This window comes from Corvus cornix, chromosome 2, assembly GCF_000738735.6.
Source record: "Corvus cornix cornix isolate S_Up_H32 chromosome 2, ASM73873v5, whole genome shotgun sequence".
Lineage (NCBI taxonomy): Eukaryota > Metazoa > Chordata > Aves > Passeriformes > Corvidae > Corvus > Corvus cornix.
This window is the reverse complement of record NC_046333.1, coordinates 74,782,719-74,807,919: the sequence shown is the minus strand read 5'-3', so window position 1 is coordinate 74,807,919 and position 25,201 is coordinate 74,782,719. Positions and strand designations below refer to the sequence as shown.

The 25,201-nt window shown below is 37.4% G+C and overlaps 1 protein-coding gene across 3 annotated transcripts in view; it reads right to left on the bottom strand.

Annotated features, from left to right (window-relative positions):
* Positions 1-25,201, bottom strand: part of CDH10 (cadherin 10) — a 99,681-nt gene that overhangs the window by 45,990 nt on the left and 28,490 nt on the right. For all 3 annotated transcript variants that reach the window (XM_010400172.2, XM_010400171.3, XM_039549246.1), the window contains exon 2: positions 13,254-13,633. In XM_010400172.2, the coding sequence (XP_010398474.1) occupies positions 13,254-13,484 (231 nt within the window). In that variant the 5' untranslated portion in view covers positions 13,485-13,633. The remainder of the gene's footprint in view (positions 1-13,253; positions 13,634-25,201) is intronic.

Genomic DNA, 25,201 nt, shown 5'->3' with positions numbered 1-25,201 from the left:
CAAGGGACAGGTATTTTAAAAGTACCAGAGGAATGGAGAATTCTGTTAAAATTTTTAAGTAAAAAACCCAATATAAATTAACAAAAGGTCTTTTTTTTCTGTCTCCTCATGTATGTATTTATTTGCTGTATGGCTCTACCCAAGTGGCCTCTCCTGCAGCTCCCATATTCTACTTGCCACATTATTTCACATTTTACAAGTACTTTCACTTAATTAAAACTTTTCTTAAATTTTAATAACATGGCTTGGAACACTGCCTTATTCTATCTTTCTTTCCTGTTTCCTTTCTCAAAATGGATTTTCATGACATTTCTTTAAATTCCTACTCATTAAAGCAAAATTTAAAAAATAGAACTCTCTTTTTCTCTCCCTATTAACCTCACCTCTCACAGAGTTGCATTAGTCAATTTTTTTCACTGTCAAAACTTAAAATATCAATATAATTTTAATAATTTAGTACTAAGATAGGTAATTTCTATCCAAGATTGCCTAGGTAGTAATAGTTGCCTATTATTATATTCACTCAAAAATAACATTTCTTAAATATTTCTAATTCCTAAGGATACCATTTATAATGGAATTTACAATCATCGGCATGGAGCCTCAAAAATTTGAATTTATGCATACTTTGCAGCAAATGTCATACCTCAAAATGGATATGCAAACATTGTTATTAGAGGGTGGGGTTCTTAATATAGAAAGAAGAAATCTGCATTACTGCTCGATGTTTCTGTATATCAAGTATAATTTATTCTATTAATCCCTATATTGTAATATATTTACTTCTAAATTACATATAATTACTAAAAAAACCTATTTAAACATTTTAGGAATAAAACCAAGAAAAGAACTTTGGTAACATAAACCAGTTTCTAAACTACATGATAGGAAAGAGTACTTGCTTGAGAATTATTAAGAAAGGACAAACATTCTCAACAAAAGAAAACCCAACCAGGACCTAAAAACCCCTCAGATCACCAAAACATTGGCAGTGAAGGACAGTATGATTACTCCTAACTTTACACCAAGAGTAAGCTTAATATGCTTATGTCTTCCCCTGCAACTGCTTTGAGATGCATACTTCAGCAAGTTTAAAGGAACAGCAGGATTGAAGGAATAAAATTTCAGAGGCAGGGAGAGCACCTATACTACTGCCTAAATAAAAATGTCACCAGAAAAGTTAATTTGGTATGGGTCTGCATTGTGTGTAAAACAAAAATTCTAAATCCAGGTAGCATAACTGGACTGTAGGCCATAGATCTAGGAAACAGAAGAAAGGCACAGAGTATCTGTGCAAGCTAATATGAAGAAGCAAAGGTTTTCTACAACCTTGATAAGGAGAACAGAGGAGATGAACAGAATTGCTGTTGAGCACCAAGGTTTTCTTCAGCTGTTACACATCCTTGCATGTATGCAGAATCTTTTCCCACTCAAATTTTGCATGCCCAGTCATCTGAGTTTACAGCGCAGCAATTGTTGCAACTTCATAGTTTTAAAAACTACAATACCATGAATATCCCAGAACATTATTTTTCTTTGTTCAGCTTATATTTTCCACTAGCTCTTTGCATAAATTTATTCACACATGCCTTTTTAGCATACCAAGCCTCCTAACTATTCACTAATAATTTTCTAAGCTCTGAAGTGTGTTCAGATGTGTAAGGTACCTTTGTACATGCCTTTCAGGCAACTGGATGGTCTGTGAATTGAATCTTTGAAATAAAAACAAGACAGCTTCTGTTCTCAGGCTTGAAGAGTGTAGGAACTGATCTCGGGTTATACATTTAAAATTGCTACAGACCAAAATATTGTAAAATTAAAGGACAAAGTGGTCTTGTCCTCCTTTAATGCTCTGAAGTAAACAGCCATTGAGAAACTCAGGAAACAAATAATTGTTTGAGAAAGTAACACTGATGAGTTGGACAATGATGTTTATTTACCCCTGCAAGTAAATCCTACTCTGTCTTCAGGGACTTCAGATACTTACTGCCTCAAAAAAGAAGGTATTAGATGCTTTGGAAGAACTTGCCATTATAGTCTTTTGTCATGGTTTAGCATGCTTCAGCTTATTTTTAGTTCTCTTCAAAGACAAAAACACTCTTATAAATATAACAAAAACCTTCCAGCAGGAAGACATTTTAAAAGGGTAAACATCAACTTTTAACTTCTTAGAACTTTCTCCCTCATGGGTATTTTGTTGCAAGTCACCAATTTTTCCACAGTATTAGTCCCAGATCTTCCTTGTTATCTGTGTATACAGGATATTTAAAAGGTCATCTGCATCTGATTTAAAAAAAAAAATCAAGAGAAGGAAAAAACCCCAAAACCTAAGGAGAATCAGCCTTTGAATTGCTGCTGAAATTATTGGCTATTTACACATTTATAAGTTCAAACAAGGTGTAGGTCAAACATTTGTAAAGCTCTCTTTTCTATTATGTTTTTTAATTCCTTGAGTGAATGAATGTACTGTGATGAAGTGGACTCTACTTTTTCTGAGTTGTGGCTTTGAATATAAATCATTTCAGTTTTATCAGTTCTTTCCCTTTGGACTATCTTTTTGTGACAAGCAGATACAATTTAAAAACCAAAAGATAAATTGAACTGAAAGGAACTGGAGAGTTCAGATTAAACCATTTCCCAGTTTCTTATACTCTTTTGAAGCATGATGCTGTTTTAAGTACAATGCATAATCAGATACAAACTAAATGAAAACCACCCAAGAGGGCTATAGCTGGTCTTCATAAAGACAGTAAAATGTATCCTATTTGTGATTTTACACCTGCTGGAAGTATGCCAGTAATTTAGACTGTCTTCCTTCTAAATATTCCTAACAACTGATAGATGTTATTTCACTTTGTGCTTGCACAGATCAGAATTCTCTATTTTAGAAATCAGTTTCAAAGTGGCAGACTACTGCTACTGGGATTACTATGAGAAAAATTAAAATCTACCATTTTAACATAGTTTTCTCAGATATTAAGAAAGCCAGTGGCAGGAAACCTCCCTCAGTGACTAGCAGAACCATATTGACCCCTCAGTCTCATTTACCACTTCTCATCAAATTGATAAATGGCTGGGACTCAAGTATCAATGTGCAAAAGAAAAATGGAGAAGTCAAATCATATTCTTCCCTCTTGTATCAAAACTAGATAGTTTTCATTAAATTATTTAGGTAAAGCTAGCCTGCCAGAACTCAAGAAGCATTTGGACAATGCTCTTAGGCACATGGTGTGATTCTTGGGGTAGTTCTGTGCAGGGACAGGAACTGAGCTCAATCCTTGTGAGTCCCTTCTAGCTCAGGAGATTCTGTGGTTCTACGATTCATATATTCCCAGTGTTTTCCATTTACCATGCTAGCTCGAAGCACTCAATACCATTAGATGTGTAGCTTCCATTTACTTGACAGAAGAGGAGGAAACAATATTCAGCTACTTGTCCCTACTCATATTGGCATTAGTTTATGAGTAGACTTGCAAAGTTTTTTGCATAAGGGTAAAGTACTTGAAAGGAATTAGGTGGATGGATTTGGAAATACATTAAGTGAAACACCCACACTCCTTTGACAGTGGTATTTGTGAAGCACTCATAGCAGATTGAGTATGAACGTAGCATGTAATTCTACAATACTGAGAACTATTGACACATGGACAAGGAAATAATAAAAAACTGTTTTAATATACGTGAGCTAAGCATGTTTTCATATAGAGAGCAGGTGCCTGGGTAGGGGCAGCGGCAGTACTGGGGGCTCTGCCGGGCATTCCCTATGCACAGTGCCGGGGCTGCCGGGCCGGGCCCAGGCGGTGCCAGCGGCTGCAGCGGCCCCAGCGCAGGGCACGGCTGAGCCCCTCAGCCACGGGCGGGCGGGCGAGAGCCCCGGAAAAAGCCTGGCCAAGGGAGGGCAAAATAATGCCCCTGAAATATGACAGCAAATAAGAAATACTTTTTAGTGTTTTACCTCAAAAGTTAAACATATCAGTTTTAGTATGCAAAAGCTGTGCTTGAAACAGAAAGCTTTAAAATGCCTCCAAAGGGTCATTTTGGTCAGGGAGAACTATTAAATTAATTTAATTTTCAATTGATTCATAACTTTGTTTAGGAGAACTTAAAATTTCCATGAGTATCTTCCTCTACTTTGCACCTCCCACATTCAGTTTTAGTTTGTTTTCCGTAGAGGGAAAAAAATTAAAACCACCTCATTTTTGTCAAGATCTATTGCAGATTCCAATTCAAGTCCATTAAAATTTTTAAACTTGTTAAGAATAACACTTATGGTCCTATAGAGGCCAAGGAGATATAAGAACAGATTATAAAATGATTATTTGCTTGAAAGCTGAGCAAATATAATTTTAGATGTTATATCCCACTTCTTTGATTGTACCTCCTGCAGTTACCACGACCTTTAAAATGATGCAAAGTATGCCTAAAACTACCCATGGAAGTGAAAAAGGTCTTCTACTAAGGTTAGTGTTTAACTGCAAGCTGTTGTCTATAAGCACTTTTACGTGTGTCTACCTGAGATACAGATATGTCTACCTAAGCAATTCAGTGTCTCACTGTTCTTCTCCTCTGTTTTTTGCCTTGCTTCTCTTTTTGGAATTGTAAGGACTTAAAGAGCACAGTTGTCTGTTTTGACCACAGTTAAGGCCATGGAAGGACTTTGCCAGAAGCACAGAAGACAGTGACAGGACGGCGTGAACTCCAGGCCCAGCAGAGGGGAGATCTGGTTAGCTCATCCTGGTTAACACATCTGGACCAAAATCCCCACTGTGGCAAACTGTATAAAGCAGCTGCTCGAACACGTATCATTGGTCAAACAAAGACCACTACAAGCTATGGGACAGATGGCATGTGTGACCATCAGTGACCATCCAAGCCTACCCAAACACTCTTCCATGAATACCCAAAACTTGGACTGTAAGAGAAGCCCCACAGCAGGAACTTGAGATAAGATAAAGGTGGTACTGTTGTCCAAGTGTTACCTCAGATGTAGGGAGGCTAAAAAAACTGGAAGAGAAGAGGACATCACTGATATTGAACACAAAGAACACAGAATTTATGGACCACAAGGAAAGAAAAATCAGCAACTCTGCTGAATCGGCTCTGATTGTGTACAAGGTAATTCTGGCAGGGGGAGATCATGACCCACCAACTCAAAAAAATCACTGATTCAAAAGAAAAGGACTGAGCATGTGGACTAATTGGCATTAGAAGAGAGGGAATAATTTAACCAATAGAATAAGAAAACTGTGCAGCCAATGAGCATTAATTCTTTTATTTTGAAAAATGTAGAGATGTTGAAAAGTTTTTGAGTGAGCTTGGGACCCCACCACCAGGAAGCCCAGGGTAAAGAAGGACCAAGAGGATGCCACTGGGTGGTGACTATCTTCTTCTTCTCTCTTTCTCTTTCCCCCTCCCTGCTCCTTTTTTCTATTTCTTTGTATCTTCCTACCTCACATTATATTGTTAAATAAGATTCACACTGTTGACTTAGGCATATGGTCTCATTTGCACCTTAATTTGACCAGAGATATCTCTCAATAATTGGATCATAACAGGAGCCTTGGAATCTCGGAGCATGGTTTACACCTTGGAACCATGGTTCACTTTATTCACCAATTAATCACTTGCCATGAGTGTAACACAAGGTCCTCTGGCAATTACCTGTATATGGATATGTGATGTTAGCCTGAAACTGGCATAAACTTCATTGCCTGTGAAGATTTGATGCAGCTGCAACCTGGACCCACAGAACTTCCCTCTTCTCATCATACCAGTTGGTAATGAAAACATTCCCATTTGATTAAAACTAGATTAACACTGTTAGCCAGAAAGTCTTTTTCCCTATCAATACCCATACCAGCATTGGCATGCTCTGATGTTTTTCCCTTGCGTCCTAGTCATACAGTATAAAAACATAGGACATGCTGCCTTTCAGTTCTGTCAAACCAGATCTTCTCTGCTATGGTAGGGATTAAATGACACCAGTGTTAGTAAGCCTGTTGTTTCACCTTTTTTGTCCTTTTCATTCTAATTTTGGTATCTTTGCCTATATCCTTCCTTCCTTCCTTCCTTCCTTCCTGCCTTCCTGCCTTCCTGCCTTCCTGCCTTCCTGCCTTCCTTCTTGCCTTCCTTCCTGCCTGCCTTCCTGCCTTCTTGCCTTCATGACTTCCTTCCTTGACAATATCTGATGAGGCCCAACAGATTTTGTGAAACATGGCTCTTGAAATGCTAGGTGGTTCTGGTTGCATAAACAGTCCTACTGACTTTACCATTTTAGAGGAAAAGCACGCTGCAAGTCATCTGCCTGTTAGATCTTTAAGGACAAATTTGAAGCAGACATTCAACACATCCAGCATTTCTGACTGAGAGAACAAATACTGACACTGGACTCCCCAAGAAGGGCAAAATTGCTCTGGAACATCTACCTTCAGCTCTGTTGGATGTGGCTTGCACACATGAAACAAAATCTAAAAGGATGGTAATCCATTCTAGCACTATTTCACTGTGAAACACTGGAGTTTCATTGTAGGTCTCTGTGCTTCCTCATGCTTTCCAAAATGTTACCAGTCTTAAGAGGCAACTGGGATTGTTCGCTTAGGTCTTTCATTTACAGTATGTGGCACATCTGAGCAAAAACATTGTAAGATAATTTGGACAGTGGGAATCATCCCCTTAAGCAGTTGGTTTAAATATGCCCTCAGTACGCCCTACTCAAGTGACTTAATCCCTCTTTCCTTCTGAGGAGACAACACTTTAAAGAAACATACACAGACATCTGTCCAGGGCTGTGAAGCTACAGTCTTCGAACAAATATATCTGACTTTGAATTCAGGCACACAACAACTGTGGGTCTTTTGGTCATCACTAAAAGACTTATGGACACTACAAAGCCTTTGCATTCTTCAACAACTGTCAGTTCTGTTCTGTGTCATCCAGCAAAACACAATGTCTTGTAGGGGTACATCCAGAATAGTAGCTAACAAACAATTCACTATTTATGAGAATAAAACCTTAGTATTCAGCCTGGTTAGCTCTTTGTCACCACTACCTTCTGCTGCTGTTTCATGAAGCAAGAAATCAGAGCCTCTGGCATACACTGAGGTTTCCAAAGGAATAGTCCTTTTGCAAACAGAAAATGAATCTAAGCAGTTATAAACTTCCTACTAAACTGAATCCCAGCAGACTTTGAGAATGAATCTTTCTCAGCACTCACTAAGAATCAATCAGCCTTCAGGACAACCCTACGGGAAGCTTTTGATGTCTCTGATGTTATGGGAAAGCAATATTTCTCTCTGACATTGTTGACCTGTTCTTAAATATCTAGGAGGTCACACATGTACCCCCAAAAGCAATCTTTCATATGCTTGAAATGAATTGGTCCCTTAAATAACCCTCTTCACAGTCTATGTTTTAAGTCTTGCTGAGAAAGAAATACATTTCTAAATGTTGTTGTGTCTGAAATGTCAATTTCACCACACTGAAGTATCTTCAGTAAGATAAGGTTTTTGAAGATACACAGCTGTGAAAAACTTGGGCTTTGCTTCCAGTAGAGTTACACCAAAAACACCTCACGTGGAAACTACTAAAGGACTAGCTGCCCTTTTTCACCTTGACAGATCACTATTCATTTATTCAGTTTGCAAAATATCTTCCCTCCCTTTCCATACTTTTTTATTGATCTCTGTCACAAGAATCTGCTCTAGCTGAAAATTCAACCTCTGCAGAACTTGAGTGCCACGGAGCTGATTACCTTCACCTCAAAGGAAAGGCATTTTATATCTCTCAGTCAGATCTTCACACCAAATATTAAGCCTGCACCTTAGCATTTGCAATTCAAAGTCCTACTCTTTAGTCTCTCATAGCAGCAAACCTATGGTAGAAACACTCTTCAGAAACCAAAATGCGGAGATTTTTAAAAGGATTTGGTAAGTATTCACCTTAGCACTACAATAGCATCACTTCACTGGGATCTTTTTTTTTTTTGTCACACCTGATGATGAATCCTTTGAAATCAAAACATGGTATTTTGTATTGCCCTCTCCAAAACCAATGCTTTTGGTAGTTGCTTCCTCAGAAAGAAAAATACAAGCAACATCTGTGGCTTTGCTGCTTTACACGTTTATGACTGTTACATGGTATATCACCCACAGTGTCAGTAGACAGTTACTAAAGCTGTAACTGCTGTTCTTGAAAATGTGTCATGCACGCACAGCTTGCTAAGTTTTTTCCTCAGAATCATGTCTGTGTTGGGATTCTCAAAGTGAAAAGGAACTAAGTGAGGTTGACATGTTCTTCTCTTTACACCATCAAAGATAATGACTACACTTACAAGCATGTGATAGTTAATACTGCCAGGATAATCCTTTCTGGTAACAGTTCTACTATGACACACACAAATTTTACATACATTTATGTGCAAATATAAGATAAATTATCCTTTGAGATACTAAAAAGCACTTCAGTGTTACTAAGAACTTCAGTCTCTCAAAGTACTGAAATATTTGTGTCAGTTGATCCTTCATGCAATAAAACTACTGTAATGGAAATTGCTAGAAAAAGTCAATATCTGTCTCAGAAAGCTAAGTGGGGAAAATATCTGCAAAACTAAACAATTGACAAGATCTGGTGAGATAATAAGGGGAGAAAATGAACTTCAATGTGGATAAAGAATTTATCTGTGAATCACACAGTACTAAGATATTATTGATGCACAGTAGTGCTTCCCTTAGGTGGAAACTACTAGAAAGTAAGGTTTAGACTTAAAAGATTTTTTTTCTCTGGATATACTCAAAGTAAATTGAAGGTTTTCAGAAAGGTTTGAAAATGTGTAATACTTTCTAATTGCAGCACTTTATTTGAAAAATAATAAATGGGCCTTGGAACTGTATACTAAGAATAGAAATGAAAATTATGAATCAGCTTTCCATAATATTAATAAAGTGTATTTTCTGATATGATATTTTTACTTCTTTTTGAACATTCCTGCATTGTTTATCTGAAACTAGGAGGACCACTTTTACTCAGATTTTCTTCTAGTATATTTTTACAAAGATACCTCAAAGACAAATAGTATAATATATATGTACAGGTTTGGTTTTCAACATGGCTCTTTTTTATGACTTCCACTTTTACAAGAAATACAGTTGGAAATATTATTTGAGGTTCTGCATATACAAAAATCACTTACATAATTTGGATTTCTGCCCTAAGGATGCTGTGTATTACATGAAAGAAAGGATGACCATCTTCTTTCTTGTGATAATAATAAATTCCATGATCTAAAGAAATCTGGGAATGTGATAACCAGTCAGTATGTACTCTGCCACCATCTCCCAAGGATAGTTGACTTAAATAAGAAGTACTTCATTTGTTAGGGGATTATGTATCCCATTCATTCATTCATTGAACCTCATTTCCATCGTATTATTCTAGTTCAACATTCTCAAGATGACCCAAACAGTGAATGAATGAATGCCTAAACTGCACTGTGAATTGTAGACACTTGTTTCAAGAGTATTGTGATATTCAACAGTTCTCAAGTTTCCCTGACAGATATATACATGCAGGTTAAGAAACAAGAAAAATTGTATCAGTCATGAGCTCAGAAACCAAAATATGTAAACCATAAACCCAGATGAATTAGCTTTGAAAGTGCTACTGATTCTTCCACTGAAGAAATTACACAAAAATTCTCTCTTAGTCCTTGGCCATGAATCTTTGAGTTCTAACTTTTGCTCCTATTATCTCCCAAAATTTCCAAACACCATCTTCAAACGTGTCGCAGAGAAATTAACAGGAACGTGGCATTTCATGTCACCCACCTATCGAAATAATTTTGTCTCTGGATAGAATCAGGTGAAAGGAAACATCCAGAAATCTTTTGAGTATAGAACTGAGATGGCTGTTGGAAAGGTAAGTGCAAAAACAAGGGAAAGGAGATAGATACTATAACATTTATGTAAAAAATTTTTAATCAGTAATTATTTATTTACCTAATAATTTGAGAATTTGGATTATCAGACTAAAACATTAATTAATGTAACAATCTATTTTTAATTCCTCTTATATCTCTTTCCATTAGCTTCCTTTGTGTAAAACTCTCCCTAAACAAATAGCATGCTATGATACTCTTAATTTTATATGTGTATTTTATTTTTTCATTTTATATGTTGCCTCTGCGTCCTTTTTGGAGCAGTTCCCACTTTGCCCGGTCAGCTCTGGACGCAGCAGGCTGCGGGGGCCAGCCTCCGGAATCCGGGAGACCAGAGGTCTGGCTCGTGGGTCCTTCCACAGGACCGCGGCAATAGAGGCAGGTGGTGGAAGAAGGAAGCAGGCTCAATTGTGGATGAAGTCCAGAAGGTTTATTGTGTCTCCGAACAGGGGACCTCGCCCCCCGCGGGTGCCCAGCAATGAGCAACCCTGAGCCCGCCTGCCAGGGGTCTTATGGGGGACTGGCGACAGGGGAGGGATGACCACGGCATTGAATCAGGGAAGGAGTAGGACGGGTCTGCGGGATGAGGGACACACAAGGGAACCTATCTTGGGAAAGGAAGGGAGGGATCCTCCCCCCCAAGACCAATCACTCGATGCCCCTGCCAGAACTTTCTAGAAGCTTGGGAGGGGTGCCGGAGCGATTGGCAGGGGTCTGGGAGGAGACAAATAGAGAAAGCAGGGTTATGAACACGAAACCAGGAGGGTATAAACTGGGATGGTACAGTAACACGAAACCCAAAGGGGAGACCTGGACTGAACCAAACAAGACACACTCCCACAATATGTGTTTTCCCAAACTTGTCAGAAAATTGCTACAGGGCAACTTTGTATACTCAGTTTAATTTTAAATTTTCTTCCTCAAATTAACAACTCTTTTAGTCTAGGCAGAGCAAAATAGATGAAAGGGTTGTCTTAAATGCTCATCAAGTTTCTTCTCAGTTCTGTACTCTTAATCTGTCATGTTACTTATCTTTACTTATCACTTCTCATTTGCAAACACTTATTTTCTCTCAGCCAAAATAGTTTGATGTGTATCAACAGCTCTCTTTTTCTAATGCAGGTGAGTTAGTCTAAAAAGTGTTAACCCTTTCCCCTCTAAAGAGTATTCCTTAACTTATGACGGGAAGAAAATTAAGTAACACCACTCCCACTTTGTGATTTGAAATCATAAGTATTCAAAAATAATACAATAGGAAAAAAAAAATCAGCATGCTTCTGAAGGTACTTAAATAATATGAAGTTCAGAGTGCCCTGGCAAGCTGTTTATCTCCTAGGACTTCTGTAAGCAATATATTTTCAATACAATAGTATAGTGTTTTGATACAGTGACCCTTCTTATTTTGTGGGTAACGTCAATTTTTGTAAGCTGTCAATCTGATCCAAACTGAGGAACTGGCCTACTTGCTTCAGAACACTTGGGAGTCCTGACTTTACACTTGAGAACTGCATGAAATAAATATAGGGACTATTTACAAGACTCTCAACATGCTTTGGAAATGGCTGCATTATTTAAATGCTAGTGCTAATATTACAGACTCAAAGCAACAAATAAAAAATGGAAACTTACTCATTTATAAGCCTGCAGTCTTGAATTTTTGCGTAGTGTTTAAATTTCCTAAGTTTTAATAAGCATTTCCTTTCACAAATCCTCCAGTGTCTTTAATTCTTCTGCAAAATGTTTTATAATATAATAATCCCATACACAAGTACATACTGGGGCCCAACTGGCTAGGTAGCAGTTTTGCAAAGTGACCTTGGTGTCTTTTTGAGCAGCAAGCTGACCAGAAGCCAGAAATATGCCCTTGCAGCAAAGGTCATCAGCACCCTGGGCTCCATTTGGAAAAGCATCACCTGGAGGTCAAGAGAGATGATCCTTCCTCTCTCCTCTGCCTTGGTGAGACATGTCTGTACTTTGGTGTCAAGGTCTGGGCTCCCCACATGACGAGAAATAAAGAACTACTGGAGGGAGTCCAGCAAATAGCCAGTAATTTGAATAGGGAATTAGGGCATTTTTCATATGAGGAGATTCTGAGAGAGCTGAGATTGTTCAGCCTGGAGAAGGCTCAGCACAGACCTTATAAATGTATATAAATACTTGTCGGGAAGAAGTGAGGGAAACGGGCCCAGTTTATTTTCAGTGGTGCCCAGCGATGTGACAAGAGACAATAGGCACAATGTGATATACAAAAAATTCCCTTTAAGTATAGGAACAAACCTTTTATTGGGTGGGTGGTCAAACACTTGAATAGTTTGCCCAGCAAGATTGTGGAGCCTCTACCTTTGAAGCTACTTAAAATCTGACAGGACATAGACCTGAGGAAGCTCAAGCTTATCCTCCTTTGATCATGGGAGTTTGACTAGGTGATCTCCAAACATGCCTTCCAATCAGCTGCTCTGTGATTCCATGATTTTCAAAAAGTCAGAATTTCACTGTAGTATTTTTCAAGTTCAAAATCACATAAATACTGAAAATCTGCTTTATAGAAAATTGAATTTCTGTGTTTAGAACCAACAATTGATCCTAAGTTGTACCATTACTGCTGACACTAACTTTCATTTTCAAGAAAATTACCAGTTTGAATTAATATCTTGTATCAGCTTGAATATTATTGTGGCAGTATACATTATATATTTTTTAATAAATCACATGGGAAAACCTAAACAACAACAGAAAATAATTTAAAGGACACTTCCAGTGTCCTTTATGTACACCTCTAGTAAGCTACGCAGTCACATGTACCATTCTGCTGTCTTCTATTGCAGTTCACTTCCTAATCACGTGATTTGTATCATGTGTTTGCTAATGAACTTTATTCCGTGAAGTTAAATGATTTTCACGGATAGGTAAAGAGGAAGAATATTTTTTCTTCAAAATAGGTTGCATTCCTCAAACATGAGCATAGAAAGAGATGCAGTATCTTGTATGAAACACGAAATATTCAGAGACAGAGTTGGAAAATTATTTTATAATGATTTATAAAATATTACGCTTTGATAACAAAGACATACTGAGTGGGCTGCTGGCTGGTATGATGTGCTGAAACAAACTAATCTGTCAAAAATAATTTCATTTGTTTCCTTCAAATATTTCTCAATAATTCTAACTAGCAACATTAAGTTAGTGATTCTAGTAGGAGAAACAGTATATATGTTGCTTGGAAATCTGCTCCTTACACATTAGAACAAAACATAGAAGGTAAGCCTATGTGGAAAGATAAGAACACTTGAAAATTATACAGAAAACCTTATGAGAAACCCACCTTGCCAACATACTGATAATCGGATCCTGTGTATTCCTCTAAAAGAAAAAACTGATTCCACATCCAGCCTCGCTTCTGGCGGTGAATTGCTTTCCCATCATTCCCTGAAGCACGTCCTCCAAAGGTTTTGGGTTTGAGATCAGGAGTCCTTCTGAACAGCATTTCTGTATGGCAGGGATGTGGCAGCCACATCCAGAGCAGCAGAAGTAATAGGACTTGCTGTATTGTCATAGTTCTCCACTGCTGATGCTCTTCAAGCCAGTCGGCAATGGAGCGTAAAGTTTTGTTTTCCTTGGCTCTTATTTTTTATGTCTCTAGTTTCTGTTGCAGCCAAGCAGTTTCCAGCAGCTCATCTCTGAACTGTATACAGTAAACAAATCCTGAAAGTAAATAGAGAAGAGACAATGTAAGTTGAAATGCATTCAAACACTAGTCTCCAACATCACTGCTACTGTACCCTTCATATAAAAACATAACAACATAGAAAGCAACCTGGTCAGAAATGTAAAGGTTATCCATAAAGGGAGAACACTGAATATATTAGGTAGCTGCTGTCAGAATACTTCCTAAAAAAAAAAGTAAGAGTGCCATTTAAAAAATTTCAATTTAGAAACTTACAAGAGTATTCTTTATTTAGACTGGTGGATTAATATTGCTGAAACTTACACATTAAATACTGCTGCCTTTGCTTCAAATGTTTTCCACCCAATTTCATTTACAAGAATTCCAGTGTTTTATTAATCTTATTATCAAGAGACATGAAACTCTAACATAAAGTAGTTTTAGAAATTACAAATGGTGAAACACCAGCTCTCCAGGGTATTTTAAATGGTAAAAGGGAATATCATATGCATCAGAAGAGCTACAACATGACAAGAAGCAAACTTTTAAACAGAGAAAGTTCTTCAGATGGTCTTGTAATATGGAGCGATGTGAGCTTACCCTTAAACTGTAGGAAACATTTTTAAAAACATGAGGGCCAGTTTTCCAAATATCCTGAAATACTGAACTTAATCTCATTGTGGGAAATATCACAGGGAGAAGGCAAGCCTCTCCCAGCTCACTTTTTTTTTTTTTTTTTGTCTCCACTTTTGTTTTTTGCTTTGCTTTGCTTTATTTTATTTCTTCCTTCATCTAACAGAACCATGAGATGTTATTTCAGCAAGAGAAATTTAGCCAAGTTCTCTTCACTTTACTTCTATCCCAAAATTTAAATAGTTACAGTTTTTGTTAGTGAGACCATTTGGTAATTATTCCCTTCAGTAAATCATAAAAGTCTATGATTCTTCCTCTAAATAGGGTGTAGTTTCTGCAAACTTTAACCAGGGTCATTTTGCTATTCTTTCTAGCATATCCATAAAAAACCCATGGATGGTGGTTGCATTTCCTTGTATATTCTTGCACATGTGGCAAAAAACTCAAGTAGTAATAAGCTTGGGTTGTTTTTTCTCCTCTTTGCTAATTTAAATAGTTAAGTAACATGTGCTCTGAAAAACACTATACTATAGTTCACTGTTATCTTAAATATTTTTATTTTTCAAAGAAGGTACATGTAAAAATTCCAGAAATTCTTTGTGTGTTTCAGTTTGATATTGTGTTACTCAAGTCATTTCCAGTAAGCCTGTGTTGATTAAAAGAGCTTATAATAAAATGTCAGGATTTTTAAAGTGAGTAGACTATGAAGTGACATAGTTTAAAAACTCTGTGCCTGTGTGTACAGGCATGTTAATAACTGAACAGATTCTTTTCAGGAGCCAGTTGTTGTGTTCAAGTTATATTCACTCAGGAGAACATTTTCCCCTCTCTCCCAGCATTTGGAAGTCCAAACAACTTCTAAAAGCCACTGCTGTTTAGGATTTTGGCCCCGAGTCAGTTCTTAGTAATGCACAGATACCCATTTCCACTGGTCTAAATAAAAACCAAGTTATGTACCATTTCATTTACCCCTTTTCCCTTTCTCCTAAAATTTTGACATTTACTTGATTTGTGAACTTTGATTACTACACAGAACAATCCGTTCTAATATAAACTACTAATAACATGTGCTGAATTATATCAGCATGTACAAACTGGAGATGTGGTCCTCCACCTTGGAAATTATTTATCTCAACTCATACTTGCGTTCGAGACAAAGGTATACTGAGTGAGAGAGGAGGGTTAACATGTATTCTAAGATGATTAGAAAAGCTTCTTCTCAAAGACCATAAGAAATTCAAAGTTGAAATTTTCTCTCTCAGTTTCCCTAAAATTTGGAAAACTATTGGGTCTTTTTGAAAAGGGAATATAGAGTTTACTTCCCTTTTTTTTTTTTTTTTTTTTTGTGTGTGTGTGGGGCTTTTTTCCTTTTTATTTCCTTTTTTCACTTTCTTGTCCCATCAGTACGTATATTCCATTATCCACACATTATTATTTGATGTAGAACTGTTGTTAAATGCCTCTTGGGAAATAATGCTTCAATATTAGGGGTTTTTATTGAATTTCCTTCTTGTTAAATTAGGTCAGCAGAATGAAAGCTCAGATGAAATTTGTTAAACTTACAAAAGTAGCTAATGTACGTGGACTTGGCAAGCACAGCTGCTTAATGGATGTACATACCAGCAAGGCCTTTTCCCTCCTTTGAGACTCCTGTTGGAGTTCAGTTGCCTGCTTTAAATGTGATGAGTTTGATAGTAGTCTACTCTAAAGCAAAACATTTACCTCTAAAAATAAGTTAGCAAAAAAAAGTAGAAACAGATTAAACAAATAAAAAGCACTGTATAAAGGAAAAGTTTGAAGACAATTAGATGAAGGAAACCTTTTAATATATAACTACAGAAATTAAACAGAAATCTGAGTTCTGTACTACATTGCATATCTGGATTCTGTGCTGGAAGAGTCAATGGAGGAAGAAACATTTTTCGTCTGTTTGCTTTTTTGTTGTTTGGGGGTTTTTTGGGTGGTTTTGTTTGGTTCACTTTTGTTTCTTTTTAATTCCCTGGAAAACTAATTGAAAACTGTCTAACTTTTGGCAAAAGAAATTCTCTTAGGAGAGAGTCTGAGAATTCAGAAGAATTTTAATAGTTTTGCTGGCTTCAAGTATTCCTTTTAAAAAGAATTTAAAGAGTTGAAATACCTTTAAATAGTTCTAAAGGAAACTATTTCACCAATCTTTCTCCTCAAATTTCTCTCTACCTCTTCTTCCTGATGATCACTTCTTGAATTTTTGCCACAATAGAAAAGAAACAAGGGGGGGGAAAAAGAAATAAAGCTTTAAAAATCTATCAGCTTTGTCCAATTTCTGTGTAATATCCGCCTGTGTAATGCCCATATTTCTGTGTAATATCCTTCTAAATTACATTAAAATTACTACAGAAGAGCATTGTGCCCAACTGTGCTCTTGTTTATACAGGTTTTTGTTATTAGTTATTATTTTTAATGAGTTTTCTTGGAACAATTTCCAGTATGCAAGAGATGGATCAATCATCACTGAAGCTGTTAATCACCATTAGCTTTCAGGTAACAATTTAAAAACCATTAGGCAGTACTTTCCACAGATTGATCACTTCTATATGTCTCAAAACCTAGAAGAAAATGCTTTAATGCCACTCCAAATGTATTCATCTGATTTTCAACTTGAAAAATACTATATATTGCTTCATGCAACCCCTCAATCCAATACTAAAACATACTTCATGTCGTTTGAGACTCATGAGATTGAACAGATGTATAAGATGGGCCATGAACGTTTTTAACTGATGCACATGTCAAAGTTCCACTTACTGTTTCAAGAGACTGAACTTTTACACCAAGGATGTTATTTCTATATTAAATTATGTCCTCTTTTTGTCTATTTTTTGGCATACATATATAGTTGCTTCTGGAATTCAGCAGAACTAAATTTAAAATAGTAATTTTAATACAAATTGTTTGTTTAATTTTTTCTAATAAAGAAATTTTAGTAAATTTCTCTTGTGAAAAGCAAATTTGAGCAACAAAAAATTTGCCTGGGATAGCTGCCAACAAGAATTTTGTTGTTTATTTGACCTTGGTCAAACTTGAACTGAATCTTAATTGTGTGACATTTCAAAAAACTTGTTTAAGGGGAGATATTTATGCAATGCCGTTCCTGTTTTCTCCATTTCTCTTTCAGCTGGGAGACGCTCACAGCTCTAATCTTGTCTTTCAATCCTTTTTGCTATGTTTGTATAAAAGAAAGATATTTTTGGAACTGAAGTTGCTTATTGAAAAATTAGGTTAAACTGTGTTGGAATCTCATGAGGAGAACAATATTTAATTTTATTACACTGGAAGTAAGCAGAGCATATTTTGTTCCTGTTTAGTTCTTGCTCGCAGAGTTGATGCCAATAGAGCTATTCTTATATAGCCACAGTGAGAAACTTTTCTTACTTTCCATCTGATTTCTCCAAATTTTTGGACCCTCTCCAGCCACTTATTAGACTTATTACCACAGTCTGCAGACCTTTTATCATAGCTCCTACAGCCTTCAGCCTACAGCCAAAGTTCCTATGGCCATCAGCCATGAGACATAATTCCTACCATTTTGGTTCTCCCTTGAATTAAGCAGCTTGCTAAGGTGGCTCTCTTCTTTCATTAAAACTCTTGTTCCTGGCTTATGATGTCAGAAATGAAATTCAAACCTCTGGCTACATTTTAAAATAATAGGGACCATTTAACAAGCTAGTAAAAGTAGAAGTAGCAAGACAGCTAAGTGCAGAAAAAGCTGTATTTTCACTGAGCCTCAGAAGACCCTTCAACTCAAATAATTTAGTTGTAGTAATTTATTTCCTATATCTTTATCAAAATCAGAAGTTCTAATGCTTTAGAGCATCATGCGATGAAGCAAGTAGTTTAAAAAGACAGATTTGCAAGAGACTATAACTCAAAACAGAACAAATCTTTCCCTCTGTATGTGTAACCTATTGGTGGAAGCTATTCCTTAAGGGAAAAGAAGACAATACATTTTTATGAAGAATTTTAGTAGTATTTGAAACAAGCAAATTAGCTTTGTCAAATGATCAATTCTTAATTGATTCTAATCTCATCACTCCTTGTATTATAGATTTATGTTCATTACTTTATGTATTATATCCCAGTGAAGTCAACTAAAGTCATTCATAATTTAATTGCTTGGTTCTGAACTAAGAAGATAATTGGTAAATTGTCAATAAGCTGCTTATTTCATAGCCTGCAGCAGAACCCTTGCACACCGCAGTGACCACACTTCAAGTTATTAAATTATAACTGGAATTTGCAGTTATTGTCAGTTATACCTTTGAACTTTATAATCCAGTCTTCTTTATGAAGTCCTGCAACCATTGATCTGGTTAGGAATTTGAGTTGAATATATATAGTTCAATGCTAAATTTAAAAAAAACCCCAACAATTAACATTTTAGGGATCAGGTATTATAATTTGTAATACTAATCATATTTCCCAAACATCAAAACTACTTCACTCAAAGGAGTGTTTTCTGTTATTTTCACAATTCATGGGGAGAAAGGTACTGAAAAAGAAGCAGAGAAAAAAAAGGAAAAAGGAATACTGATCATTACAACTTTTGCTAGAAAAGTTGATTTTTTTGTGCTACAGAGAGACTATATATAAGCGTACCTTATGTCTTATTTTTAAGTATATTTATGTATTAAAAATCCTAATTGTTTTTAAAAAAACCCAAGTGAACATGTACTATACTAAATTTAAAGTGGAAGGTTAAAGATGCAATCTGTGTTCCACTGGTAGTTCAGTAATTGGATATCCAAAACTCTAGTTAAGCAGACAGAAATCAAAAACGTGGAAAATATAACTCCAAGCTGATGTTAAAATGAAGAGGAAGAAGGTATCAAAACTCACTCCTCCCAGTTCCCCTGCTGTGAAGAATATAGTCCCCCACCATGTAAAAATCTCTGAATGCCTCACCAAAATTTTTCCCTGGTCTTGTTAAAGAAGAGTGAAGCTCTCAGGCTTAAGACAGACTGGAACATTCAAAGGGTGAGTAGAAGACCAGAAAAAAGGCAGAAGATATTAGTAAGTTATCTTGCATAACAATTTTGACTGTTTACTAATGAGGATTTTGTGTATTCATCAGATTACATGGATAGCTAACAATAATTCTTAGTTCTCTACATACAGTGAATACACCTTTTCTCACAGTACGACATTGAGAGTATCACACTGTTACGGCAGTTCTCTACATAGATAGCTAAATTTACCTCTGTCGCTAAAATTTTGCGGGAGAGGTTATACATGCAGCAGTGAAAAAATGACTTGTGAACATGCAGAAGTTATTTGAATCTTTATAATTTCTGTACCTTGTGAGGTACCCTGCGCCTTCCATTACGTGTGGCACCCTACTCTCCCTTCTGGATTACTCTTTCCTACCTGATTATATATACTGAGTTAAGTTTCACAGGGTAGCTGCCCAGCATTTTTCTGCATGGTAGCTACCCAGCATTTTTCTGCATGACATGAATGAACAAGTATAGAGTTAATTTGTTAAATTTACAGAGTGTATAAACCCTCCCTGCTGAATTAAAGAAAAAAAAAAACAAAGTATTTAAAAAAAAAAGTTAAAGAAACTATCTGAAATTTGCAGGATATAGCAAAAAAGTGGACAGATCATAATAGGTTGCACAACATAACAATGAACTACTGTGTTGAGTCAAGACAGGCAGGCAGCCAGAACAACCACAAACCCATGTCTGAAATGCAAAGAGTAAAATTATTTCATTACTCACTAACCAGAGGATGCTGAAGCAACACTGGGCAGAGACACCCAAGAGGGAATGCAGGCACCATCAGGCTCAGTCCATCCTGATGGACAGCAGCCCTGCTGTTTGCACATATCTATCAAGGGCCTGTGCAAGTTTAGTTTACCACCATGCTCTGATCTTTGTGGTTTTTTATGATCTCTGCCTTGTTCTCTCTCCCAAAACAGGGAGAGAAACGTCTCCCAAAGCACGTCTGTGAGAGTGTCTCCAAATCTCTCAAAACATGTACATCATCTCTACACGGAAATTCTGCTTCACAAAACTGACAGAGGACAAACAATAGCAGGCGTTATATGGGGGGTTTCCCACACTGTTATTCTCCAGGCCTTGGCCTTCCCAGTTGCAAGATCACTTGAGGGAATTTACCATCCTCCTCACCATTCTTATGCTTTTAACCCTGTCCTCCCAAGAACTACCTAGGCACAGTTCTGGAGAATATAATGGAGAAATAGTATAATAGTTCTGAACAATCTCAATATAGTGAACTTTTTTATCACTTATCTTAAAAAAAAAAAAAAGAAAAAAAAAAGAAGGGGTGTCTTGGGGTGTCTTAATGTTGTATTCCCTATCACTGCTCTATGCCCAGAAATTAGTTTTATGTCTTTCTATGCCTTTAAGCTGAGCCTGAGAGGGGGGAGAGAAAAAACCGAACAAAACTTTCAAAAGAGTTTTGCAGTTTATTTCCATGTTTTTCGAGGACACAGAGATAGAGATAGAGATGGCTCTAGGCATTCAGCTGCGGCAGGAGAGTGAGACCAGAGGGAAGCACCCGGCTTGCTTACTTTCCAGCCAGCTTTTGGCCAGTTTTTCAGCTCCTTTTCCTCTGGAGAGTTGAACTTTGTTTTCCTGGGACTCAGACTTTTTTTCCCTTCTTCTCTGCTGGACTGCTTCAATATCAGAGCACATCGGGAGGACTTTCCACGAGCACAGAGGGCCTGGCTCTGGGCCAAGCCCCAGCTCCAAGGAGACCAAAGGGAGGACTCTAACACTTTCCCAGGTTTTTCTCCACAGCGAGAGATTTTATTATTTAGCATTATTATCCATTTCCCATGTGTTTGTTAAATAAATAATTTTTATCTCTTTCATTTTCCTTCGAGGAAAATGTTTTTTTCCCGAACCTGGTGGGGGAGGGGTGGTTTCTAACCTGCCTTCTCTCAGAGGATATATTCCTAAATTTGGCCAAATCAGCACAAAGGGAAAGAAGATATATGGACAGGAATATTATTCTTAAAAAATATTAAATAATCCTTCCTCTCCATTCAGCCTCATTTTAAATTCAGTGTTCAGGTTTGAGCACACATCTAATTATTTATAACATGTAAATTATTAGACACCAGGCTAGCAACAAAACCTTTAAGAAAAAAAATTATTATTCTTGAGGAAAGAACAACTATACCCAATAACCCAGTCTACAGAAAGAAAACAGGAGGAAGAAGGGTCTATGGTTGTAGTTTTTAGAAACATTTCTTGAAATTAAGAAATTATTCTCAATGCACACCACAGATAAGCAATTGACTTCAATCACAGCCACAGTGATTTAGGTTAAGCACTAAGTAAAACTTCCTATATATTTGCAGGGGTAGTTGGCAGCTGAAATGAGATGTGACTGAAGGATTGGAAGAACAGTCTCAGCAAACCTCTTTCAGAAATGGGCTGCCTGCAGCTGGTATGACCAAAGTATTTCTCAAGATGTTTTCAAGCTCCATCCCATAAAGCTCTATCCCTTCTTTTTCCATGTCATTTTCTCTTCTCATTATATCTTTCTATGTCTGGTGCCACTGCTGCCAGTGACCACTGCTGCCAGTGGTCACCCTATTCTCCTATATATGAGTATGGGTTGTTCATTCCAGATCAGCCACATCCTTTACCATTTATCTGATTTCATCTCAAAAATGTCTTTAGATTTGCTTTTGTGGGTTGAAAGCACCTGAAATTCTCTTTCTTGCTAGCCAGCATAACATGCTTTTCCACATCAAATGATGCAGTCCTAGACACCTGGTTACCTCCCCTTTAGATAAGTTCTTGCCAGTCCCCTGAGTTTCCCTCTGTAAGATTTTGTAGTTGTATTTATCCCATAAATTGTCTGCTATACTTTCCCAGACAGTGAATTTAGCTCTTTCCTCCTCCATTGTGAATTCATCCCTTGCATTTCTTCCTAAACAATTATCCTCTGTGATTTTAGCCCATAGCCATTCTGTCTTCTAAAACATCCATATTTACTATTAGCAGACTTTTTTCTTTTACAAAGAGGGTAGTCCTCTACTTCGTATATTATAAAACCCAACTGAAATCCCAACCCTGTTACAGCTTTTTAGTATTTGATTGTCTTTCTTTTCTCTTTCTCTTTCTCTTTTTCTTTCTCTTTCTCTTTTTCTTTCTCTTTCTTTCTCTTCCTTTCCTTTCCTTTCCTTTCCTTTCCTTTCCTTTCCTTTCCTTTCCTTTCCTTTCCTTTCCTTTCCTTTCCTTTCCTTTCCTTTCCTTTCCTTTCCTTTTCCTTTCCTTTCCTTTCCTTTCCTTTCCTTTCCTTTCCTTTCCTTTCCTTTCCTTTCCTTTCCTTTCCTTTCCTTTCCTTTCCTTTCCTTTCCTTTCCTTTCCTTTCCTTTCCTCTCCTCTCCTCTCCTCTCCTCTCCTCTCCTCTCCTCTCCTCTCCTCTCCTCTCCTCTCCTCTCCTCTCCTCTCCTCTCCTCTCCTCTCCTCTCCTCTCCTCTCCTCTCCTCTCCTCTCCTCTCCTCTCCTCTCCTTTCTGCCTTTCCCTTTCCCTTCCTTTCCTTCTTCAAAAACAAAAAACCAAACCAAAACCAACCAACCAAAACAACATAAAGTACTTCTTACAATGAAAAAAAAAAAAAGAAAAACCAAACCCATTTGAATACTGTGGTTTTTTTGCCCGGCATGGTTTTAGATAGCAGGGGGCCACAGAGGTGACTTCTGTGAGAAGCTGCTGGAAGTTTTCACCATGTCTGGCAGAACCAATCTCTGATGGCTCTGAAGATGGACATGCTGCTGGCCAAAATGGGACAATGAGAGAGGTTGATAATGCCTCTGTGATGACATATTTAAGAAGAAAATCAAAACAAAGTCATAAGATTTTGGATTCTAGTCAGAGAAGAGGAGGAGGTGAGAACACGTGAGGGAAAACAACATGGATACACCAAGGTCAGTGAAGAAGGAGAGGGAGTAGGTGCTCCAGGTGCCGTAGCCAAGGTTCCTCTGCAGGCCATGGTGAAGGCCATGGTGAAGCAGCTGTGCCCCTGCAGCCCATGGGTCCATGGGGGATGCAGAGATCAACACACAGCCCATGGAGGAGGTGCTTGTGCCAGAGTAGGTGGATGCCTGGAGGAGGCTGTGATCCAGTGGGAGACCCAGTGGAGAGAGGGGGCCCTTGCTTCCAGGCTGGAGCAGCCTGTCCTTGAAGGACTGAACCCCGTGGAAAGAGAGACCCACGGCATAGCAATTTTGGGAGGGCTGCTGCTCGTGAGATTGGAGCCACACTGGAGAAGTTCACGGAGAACTGTCTCCCGTGGGAAGGGACCCCACCGTCTCACAGGGGAAGGACTCCTCTCCCTGAGCAGTGGAAGAAAATCTCAGGTGATGAACTGACCAAACCCCCATGCCCTGTCTCCCTGCACTGTCAGTGGGAAGGAGGGAGGGGTCAGGGGAAGGTGTTTTTAGAGGCTTATTTTACTTCTCATTATCGTCCTCTGATTTTGTTAGTAATACATTTACTTTGTACCTCTAAGTTGAGCCTGTTTTGCCCTTGGAGTGTTTTCTCCCAGTCCTTATCACAACTCATGAAACCTTAGCCTTAGCATGGCTGGGTGAAGGGTAGAAGAGAATGATGGTGGAGATGAGGACAATGACCTGTTCTGATGAGTACCAGCAAACAACTTCCAGAATGCTGTTTTCTTCTTTGAAGAGTTATGGAGTAGGATGAGAGCAGTGATTTATCAGTGAAAGTAGATCTACTTACATCACTATCACACTGTAATTTAGACACAAAAGAATATGCTGAAAAGGTTTTGGTAAAGCCCTATTTTATTTTTCTTATTCCCTACATTTCATCTTTGAAAGACCATGGCTTTTCTGGAAATAAAAATATTAGAAAATTCCATATGAATTTTGCCAAGAATTAAACCTGAGAGATCATTGAATAACTAGACCTGGTGACTGTTCTTTCTCCCTGTACTGAAGTGTTTGCCTGAACAGGGTGAATTATAATGAATAATGCGGAACAGTTAAGAAAAAGACATTCTTTTCCTTCAGTGCAGGTGGAATTTTAAATCTCCTAGCCATTGCTATCCAATGCTTTTACCTGCCAGCAAACTCTAAGCCTTATTAGGGAAATAGAATAAGCACAGAAGCGTGCCAAATATCTAAAAACTCACTCTAATCTCATCAGGAGTTTATATCTTCAGCTCAGGCTGAAACCTTACAGCTTCAGAGAGCAGAGCCAGTTCACTAAAGCGTAAAGAATTGGGGCATTGAGAGACTGTGCCTGCTTAGAAAACTGTGTAATTTAATAAAGTGTTCATTGATGTCTACACAGTGGCTCCTCAAACTTGTGTTAGTGCCTGTGCCTGCAGCATGGATAGTCACATTCCTGCTAATTAGCTGATAGCAGAAGGATTACATTCTTTCTTAGCAGTCAGGAAGAAATGGAACTAACCATTTCTTAGGAAAAACCACAGCTGAAATTAACAAGAGAATGCCATTTAAAGAAAGTTTGTTAAAGCATATGATTTAATTTCTCACATTTATTTGAATAAAAGTGTAAGTATGGAAAAATTCACTCAACTATTGACAAATGTCATAAAATTCATATTTGGAAGAAAAAAAAAATTTGAATGACAAGAAGGTATATTTCAAATGCATTTGAAATTTTTCCCTATAAATATATTTCTTAAAATGCCTGGAGTTTCACCTTGTGCTTAATTACTTTATAATTATTTTAGCATACTGAAACTCTGCTATGGCTTTTTGCATTGTTCTCAATTGATATAGAAAATAAAAGTTTCCTTATAATAACTGCATTTTATTGGACCAGGCGGACCTGATATTATGAAAAAAAAAAAATAATTGTAGGGAGTGTTAATATTCATTATACTAGTTTTCTGTGGCTGGATGAAATTATCATAATTTTTTCACTTTTAGTGAGTGGGAATTATGGATCCTCCTTTAGAA